An 8820-nucleotide genomic window follows, 5' to 3' on the forward strand; every position below is an offset into this window, starting at 1 on the left:
TCTATTATGTGGAAATAAAATTCAACTTATTCTCTCTAGCTACAAAAGGCCAGAACAAGCCCGAGCAGGTGGAAGTTACAGGGATCTAGATTTGGGCCCAGGGTGAAGGCATGCTCCAATTGTACTGAGATCAACCACAAGAACGGCCTGCTTCGTGCTCTGTGGGCTCTGTGTCCGTAACAAAGGCCACGTGTCCGCCGGTTAGAGCTACTGCAGGGCTGATGGACAGGGAGCTGGATTTGCTCCGTACCGTTCAAAATGTGGAGAAATAAAGACAGTGGAGTAAAGTTTTCTTAAAGCTAAATGTAATTAAATGTCCTTTGTTTTATGAAGAGATGATGGTAACAGGTATTCGTCTTAAATAAATGTCAGTTTTTAAAAATAACTACACTTGGTAAATAAAAATATGCTGGCCATATCTCCCATCTTCAAAATATGTTTGACATAAAAAAACCTGGAAACCAATGGATTGGGTCAGCAAACTTTTTCTGTGAATGGCTAGATATAAATATTTTAGTTATTGCAGGCCTGTGGCCTTTGTCACCAGTCATGCAACTAAGGTCCTTCAGAAACTGCTGCAGACAATGTGTGAATGAAGGGATGTGGCTGTGTGCCAATAAAATTTTATTTGCAGAAACAGACTCAGGCCAAGCAGGCTGGAGTTTGCCAAGCCCTAGCCTTGATCGCTAAGATCTTCGCTTGAAGATTCTTTGATTCTTGATTGGAGGAAGAGCAAAACAAAACAGAGGAGTATATCTTAATGCCTCATTCCTAAAGCTATCACAAGTATCAGAATTATTGTTTACTTGTATATTGTGGTATATAGAGTTGGCATTTTATATTTTCTGTATGATGATGGGTGGAATTCCCAACTAACAAATATTTCATTATTGTCTTCAGCCCCCACATCTGAGAGTCTGTCTTCACTAAACTGTTTCTGTTTCTGTTGCTATTTTAGTGACTGGTGCCAGTTTCTTTGTGTTCAGTGGCGCTCTGAAATCTTCTTCAGGATATCTTGCCAAGTCTAGTATTGTGGAAGGTAAAGAGTGAGTTATTTACTGCATGTACATTAGCAGTCCTAATTGTACAACTGAAAAGCAAGGGGTGTTAAGGGAGCCTTGACACTTTTGCCTTAGATTTCTGACTTCTATTATTTACTCAGTAGCATCTCACTCTTCAGCCAATTGATACTGTCCTGTGGGGGCTTAGTTCTCCAAATAAGGGAGTAAATACCATGGGATAGTGACATAATTAAGAGAGAGCTTTTCAGAACCCTAGGATAAGGTATCCTAGGGGACAGAGTATGAGTTCAAATATAGCATTGGGTGCAAATCTGTAAATGTGTAGATGAAGTTCACTCCCTCTTACCCACAAAATGCCACAGTCATCATTTGGGGTACAGAATGACATGTGCTTGCTGCTGGTTTGCCATCACTAGACATGGCATATACACTGACAAAATTTAATTAAATGAGTGTTAATGAAAGGTGAATGAGCATACTGTTTCTTTGTCAAGTATACTTCACTGTATTTTGATCTGGTTACTCTTGTGTAACAAATTAATCCAGATCCTAATGGCTTAAGACAACTTTTAGCTGTATTTGAAGTGAAATCAATGGGTAAGTGTTTTAAGCAGAACACACCTTGGCATTTGCTCCTCATGGCACCTTCAGTAAGAAAGAGGTACAGCTAAAAGAACAAAATTAATCTGTCAGCTTTAGAGGGCAAAGTCTTACATTTAATCTTAGAGGGGTTTGCACGATGCCAGCCACCTTGTTTCATCAGCCTCTCCCTGGCTTCGTGTTGTCTCCATCTGTATTATCTTGGTGCGATTCTCAGATGGCGTAATGGTCCAGATCACTGCAGAGAACATGGATGCCTTGAGGCAGGCGCTGCGAGAGATGAAGGACTTCACCATCACCTGCGGCAAAGCAGATGCTGAGGACCCCCAGGAGCACATCCACATCCAGTGGGTGGATGACGACAAGGACGTCAACAAGGGGTAGACACAGCAAACTCCCCCCACTTGTGGCATTTGTTTATGGACTAGTTCTGGGCTTTGTCTACACTGGTGTTGTATAACATTACTGGAAGCCCTGCCTGAGGGAAAGGACTGTTTTGCATATATAGCACACAATTTTAAATTCCTGGTTTCTTGGCTTAATTTCTGAGGGAGTGGTGGGAAGGAGTGGTGAAACAAAACAATCCATCTAAAGTTATTGAGATAATAGTAATACCTAAGCCTTTTATAGTTTACAAAGTACTTTTGCTAATATTGTTTTATTTGACATAATAATTATTGTTATTCCCATACTACAGATGAGTAAACAAGGGACAAGAGGCTAAAGGACTCCACAGAGCTGGGAGTTCGCAGGGCTGGGACTTAAAACCACCTCCTTGGGTTTCAAATCCTATATTCTTTCCAAGTACATGACAGCTCTGTTCTGATGGCTTCAACTCCTCTTTGACAATTTTCTTTCTCTCACACCCTACGTCTAATCTAAAGCTTCACTTCAGAGTATTTCCAGAACCATATTCCTTCTCACTACCTCTGCCACTGCTGTCTTGGCCTCCTCCTTCCCCCCAGTCTATCCTGTTTCTAGTACAACAGCCAGAGCAATGTCACTTCTCTGCTCAAAACCCACCTCCAGCTTCCAGTATCACTCAGGGTAAAAGCCAAAGTCCTTATAGCCTTTTATACAATCTGCCCACCTTCTTACTTCTCAGAAGCAGCACCTGCCTTCTTGTGTGCTGCCCTCAGGCCTTTGTGCTTACTGTTCCCTCAGTTTATATTCTGCCCCTGGGTAGCCATGTGAGTTATTCCCTCACTGCCTTAAAGATTTTGCTAAAATGTCACTCTTAGTAAGGCCTTCCCTGGCTAACCTATCTGAACTATAACCTTCTCATACACATTTCTTCCCTCCTATCCCCAGTACTTCCTGTCCCCTTTTTCTGCATTATATTTCTCAAGAGCACTTACAACACTAACATACAATATGTATTTTTACTTATTTATTATTTTGCCCCTGGAATGTAAGCTCCATGAGGGCAGGGGGTTTTGTCTGGTTTACTTATGCTGTATCCCTGGCACTTAAAATACTGTCTGACATCTAGTAGGTACTTTAAAAAAAAAAATGAGTGAATGAATGAATATATCATACTTCATTGGTTTAAGCTTTCTACCATCGATCCCTCCATCTCTCCATCCTTCAGGCAGTAATTCTCCATGCAGGCCCCTGAAAATACAAAATGAATTCCACATGGTCCCTGATGACAAGGAGCTTAGTCTGATTTTGAATAGTTATAAATAAGTGTACCAAAGTATGGCAGCTGCTCATAGAAAACTCTGTGGAATACAGTGGAGATAAGAGAAAGGTTGGCAGAGGTGGCAGGGCAGTATTCAAGAACTTCAGAGACATGGGTTCAATCTGGTAAGATGAGTAGGTACTTGCCACATAGCTGAGACGCAGCAGGCTTTCCAGTCTGAGAGAACAGCAGAAGCAGAGGCAGATTGGGGGCATTTACAACAAAACACACCAGATTAAAAAGAAATTTTTATGACTTTTATTACTGAGCAAAAAGAAGCAATTTCTAAATCAGTTAGTGCATTTGCCTATTTTACAAATAACCCTTTATCTTCCATACCTCACTGGAAACTTTCATTTCAAAATCAATTTGCATTTAATTATCTATTGTAGTTGGAAGTGAACATGGTTATCAGGACCAAAAAATTGATAATCTAAAAATCTAAGACCATAAGGTATAGATAACTAACAACAAGCAGGTGTCCCTCCTACAAGTACCATAGGCAGTATCTGAGAAAACAGGACAAGAACTAGGCAGAGAAGACTCTCGAACTCAGTTTCAGTTGTAGTGTGTAAATGGACTGTCTTCCCGCTTATTGCTCAGTATCTAGGTATCCTCTCTCAAAAGAGAGGATTGTTGTCTGATGAGTTAGAAATTAAACTTAATATTGTTTAAATAATTTTACTTGAAATGAATGAAGTCAATCTTGATATTGAAGTTTGAGTAAAGAATTTCTTTACATTAAATGAACCAGCTCCTGGAATCATGACTCCTTTTTAGTATGTGTTCTTTTAATTCTTTCAGTGCATAGGCCCATCCGTAAGAGCTTTGTTATGTGCATTTTTGTGCAGTGGCTCCTCCTTGCTGTGGTGTGTTAGACAGATGTGTTCAGCAAGGCTCCCAGTGTGATTAGTAGCAAGACTTGGTAAGAGTTCTTCTAACTCAAGCAATGCTTTCATCTCTCCTTTACCGCTATTTTAGTGTTATAAGTCCTATAGATGGGAAGTCCATGGAGTCTATTACAAGTGTGAAGATATTCCATGGATCAGAGTATAAAGCAAATGGAAAAGTCATCAGATGGACAGAGGTAAGGAAATGAAATTTGGCATCCTTCACCACCTTTGAGCATAACTTTTTGCTAGTCCTAGAGATACATTCTGGGCTGATAAAGAGGATAAGAAAAAAACCTGTTTATCTTCTATACTCCTATTACCTCTGGTCTGTCTGATCCTAGATCACGGGGAAGAAATGCCGCTAAGTACAGCCTCCAGCAATCTGATGTCCCCTCCTTCCTAGGAGCTAGCTTTTAGAGCTTTGTTTGCATTGGAGTTCAAGGAGGGTGCATCTCTGAATGGTATATACCATCCTTGCTATATTTTTCAGAAAGCCGGACTAGTCCAGCTTTACTCACATTTAAAACTATTGTAGATAATACTGTTTTTTAAAAGTAAGCTCTAATTGCACCAGTAAGAATCCTAAAGCCTACATTAAAAAAAAAAAAAAGAATACCAAAGTCCAGAGACTAAATAACTTGTCCAAGATGGCACAAGGCACATAAGTAATGACACAGGCCTGATTCAAACCCAGATCTGGCCAACTCCTAAGCTCTTTCCTACTGTAGTGTTCCTTAATTGAAAAGCTGTATTAGAGGCTAATCTGGGAATGAGAGGAGCAGGGCAGGGACCCTATATGGGGACATAAACAAATCAAGAAGTAATCTTTGAGAATAAACAAGTAGGTGCTAGGGCTCTTAATTTCTTTTGAACTTCATTTATACCCATCTATAAAATAGAGCACTAAATTATAAGATCTCTAGGATTCCTTGCAGCTTTAAAAGTCTTAATTTTTTAAAAAGTTATGTGACTTCTAACGTTTCCATTTTACACCCAAGTTAACTGAGGCCAAGAGAGGTTAAGTGCCTTACCCAAGTTCACATAGCTGGTTTCTGATAGCAAGAGACTAGAACCTGGTTCTCCTGTTCTTGAGCTTTGCTTCCAAGTAATTTATGCTTCATATCAGGCTTGATGTTTTCATTTGCAGCGCAGTGGTCTTAGCTGCTTGCTTTGTTATGAATTTCCCTTTGACACATTTTGAGTAGTGCAGAGACTGGAACATATAAAACTCTTTGTCACTTGTAAGTCATTAGACCTACATTCCCTCCTTTTTGCTCCCCAGTAATCCAGTGAGGTAGGGAAGCAGCCCATCTTGTTTTCATAATGAGAAAACAGGCTCAGAGAGGGCCTGTGACTTTCCTGATGCTGGTGCTGGCAGAGCAGGGGCCTCGGTCTCCTGACTCACACTCCAGAGCTCTTCCCATCACTTCATGGGGCCACTCTCACACCAGGTACAGGGCTTCAGGCCTCCCCCTATGTATTTTTGGTGTAAACTGCTTATTGAGCAGTAAGCTAGGGGATAGTATTTATAAACATTGTGCATTTGTATATCTCTATCTCTTATATTATGCTTTTCTATAATTTATTCTTTACAATAACCAGAAAGGACGGGGGCTTCCCATTTTACAAATGCAGATTGGGGATCAAGAAGTCAAAGGACTTGCTCATGATCCTCTTCTGACTGGGACTCAGGACTCTCTGTTCCAAGTTTGCTGTGCTTCGGTCTGTGCCCAGGGCAGTGCTCAACTTGGTGCAAGGACGCTGACATAGCTCTGGCCTCAGCAGGGGCAGGAAAGCTCTGTGGTGGGAGCAGGAGACTCCGATTCTGGGCTTGGCCCTGCCTCTTTCTCTTAAGTATGTCTATGCACTTTAGCAAGTCACTTCCCTTTTCTGCGTGATCTGTAATATGAAGGGGTTGGGTCACATAATCTAAAAGGCCCATTCTCTTAGATTCTAAGATAATTTCCTAAGAAAACTGTCCACATATAAGGATTACCTTTTATAAGTACACAATGCAAAATGTAAGCCCTTTGCAATTCTGAGTAGAACATATGATTCTGACTGTGACCCAGACCAGGGAGACAGGCAGGGCAGGTCTTCTTGCAGGGGAAGAAGGTGTTTGGGGTGTTCTTACACAGTGAGCTGACACACTTGCTTCTTCCTGCATCTCCTGGGCACAAGGTTCAAAGTCTTTCTTACTTGGGAACAGGTGTATTTTCTAGAAAATGATGACCAGCACAATTGCCTGAGTGATCCTGCAGATCATAGCCGATTGACCGAACATGTTGCCAAGGCTTTTTGCCTTGCTCTCTGTCCCCACCTGAAGCTTCTGAAGGAAGATGGGATGACTAAACTGGGACTACGTGTAACTCTTGACTCAGATCAGGTAAGAAGAGTCTTAGGTAGCCTTTGAAGCTGGCCTTGACCAATGTCAGTATGTTCCAGTGTGACTTTTCCTGTGTTAACCCAGAGAGCTTAAATCTCTGGGCCTTCTGGCCTGACCAGTGCAGTATCCTGGCCTTCCTTCTCTTAGTAATATACTTGGCTGTGCTGCTTTATCAGTGTCTCTGAACCATTTGAACCATGGCTTCCTTACCTGAATGTCTTTCAAGGACTTGGTTTTCTTTTTGGTGTGGGGTAAGGAAGGGAGGTGTGAGGACCTGCTGCCCGTGGGAATGGTGTCAGTGCTTCCCTTGGGACTCCACCCAGGCCCCACCCTTCAGGAATCATTCTGCTACCCTTCGAGGGCAAGTCCCGAGCTGTCCCATATCCTGCTCTTAATCTGACTACTGGCCTCTGTAGCTCCTGCTTCTTAGGTTTTTCTTACTGTCAGCATTCCCATGCTAGTTAGCTAGGACTAGAGCTATGTCCCCATTAAACTTCCTGTCAGCTCAGGTCTCCCATGGCCAGGCTTCCCTTCGTTTTCCTTTTTTATATTCTGTCTGTAGTAATGATCCATTCGCAGCATGCACCCTTCACCCCCCCAATTCCTTGTCTGTCCTATAGCCTGGCACTTGGATCTCCCTGTATTACTTTTGGATCTCGGATCCTTGTGAATGTCCCGGTGCTCCTGCCCAGGTGCAGTTGTGTCACCATCAGGGAGTATGTGGAAGGTTATGTGTATGGCTCCCTTTCCTGATTAGTCTTCAGTCAACAAGGATTTACTTCCTAATTAAGGTCTTCCCCAATGCTGTACTAAGCTTATCAGAGTAAAACACCAGGAGTATCATGGAACTTTCTCAAATGACACTGATAACCCAACTGGAGAGAGAATTATCTTACATAAAACAATTGAACAACAAGCATTTTTCTGAACGTGTGAGCCTTTTGAGGGCAGGGGCAATTTATCTTTGAATTCCTGTGTTTCTAAGTGCTCAGATGTATGAATGAATTAAGTGCTCAGATGTATGGATGAATGGGTGGATGGAAGAGCAAATGTTCAGTTCCCGCCATTTTAGGGAGTTGTACCTAGTGTATTTATCACTTTACTCTTCACAACCAAAGGTTAGGTATTATTTCTGACATGCCATACCTCGCTGTAGTGCCTACCAACCTCCCTCCCCCTATTTCCCAGGAAACGGGCCTTAACAGGTTAAGTGTCTTGCCTGAAGTCTCATAGCTACCAAGTGGCATGGTCAGGATGATAAATGACAATTCAGGGAAGAAAAGGAGAAATTTGTGTTCACATTGCCTTTCCTGCTGTCTCCTTGGCCCATAGCCCTCTGGAGAGATCTCTGTCCAGTAACCTGCCCCTTTCTCTCTGTGGTGTAGGTTGGCTACCAAGCAGGGAGCAACGGCCAGCCCCTTCCCTCGCAGTACATGAACGACCTGGACAGCGCTTTGGTGCCGGTGATCCACGGAGGGGCCTGTCAGCTCAATGAGGGCCCCGTCATCATGGAACTCACCTTTTATATTCTGGAAAACATCGCATAAACAAAGGACTTCATTTTTTTTTCTGTTCAGATCTGTTGCAACAGCAGTCATACCCAAATCATTTGCACTTTAGAACTGGAAGATTAAGCTTTTGTTAACACTATTAATGGAGGGATGGGATGGGGTGGGAGTGGGGGCTTGGGGGCAGGGGAGGGAAAGGGTGGTCGGGGAACAGATGTTCCATAATTCTAAGTCTTTTATGCATTGTTCACCAAGAAGAGCTGGGCAGCTTCTGTTACTGCACAACAGTTAGGCTATCTTTGCAGCTAATCCCCCTTCTGTTACTGTTTAGACAAAAAGTCTGCTCCTGTTTGAAGACTTACCGTCTTTGTGCTCAGAAACGCTCAAATGGGTAACACCCATCACTAAGGGTGGGGTGGGAGGGCAGAGGGGAAATAAAAAATGAAGCATCAGCCTTGTACTCTTTGTACAGAATTGACATAAAAAGGAGAATTCCACAATAATCTTGTCACAGTTACATCACACTGACTTCAGGTAGCCCCACTTAGATTTTTTGTTTTTACTGGATTACTCATTGAAGTGAATCAGAGACCCAACAGATTCTTTCTTTTATCAAATGAAGGGCGATTCAGTATAAATGAGGTCACTTGGATAGCACAGCCGAGCCCAGGATTGCTCAAGATCTGCCTGAGTCAGTTGGCAAGTAGTGAATTGTGAAAGCTGACAG

The 8820-nt window shown here is 42.4% G+C and overlaps 1 protein-coding gene across 3 annotated transcripts in view; it reads left to right on the top strand.

Moving 5' to 3' along the window:
- The window catches only part of ZFYVE9 (zinc finger FYVE-type containing 9), a 237405-nt gene extending 228860 nt beyond the window's left edge, over positions 1 to 8545 (top strand). For all 3 annotated transcript variants that reach the window (XM_036892966.2, XM_036892968.2, XM_036892967.2), the window contains 5 exons: positions 959 to 1039; positions 1840 to 2002; positions 4288 to 4393; positions 6409 to 6585; positions 7971 to 8545. In XM_036892966.2, coding sequence (XP_036748861.2) covers positions 959 to 1039; positions 1840 to 2002; positions 4288 to 4393; positions 6409 to 6585; positions 7971 to 8132 — 689 coding nt within the window. In that variant the 3' untranslated portion in view covers positions 8133 to 8545. The remainder of the gene's footprint in view (positions 1 to 958; positions 1040 to 1839; positions 2003 to 4287; positions 4394 to 6408; positions 6586 to 7970) is intronic.
- The last annotated feature ends 275 nt before the right edge of the window (positions 8546 to 8820 follow it).

This window comes from Manis pentadactyla, chromosome 4 (assembly GCF_030020395.1).
Source record: "Manis pentadactyla isolate mManPen7 chromosome 4, mManPen7.hap1, whole genome shotgun sequence".
NCBI lineage: Eukaryota > Metazoa > Chordata > Mammalia > Pholidota > Manidae > Manis > Manis pentadactyla.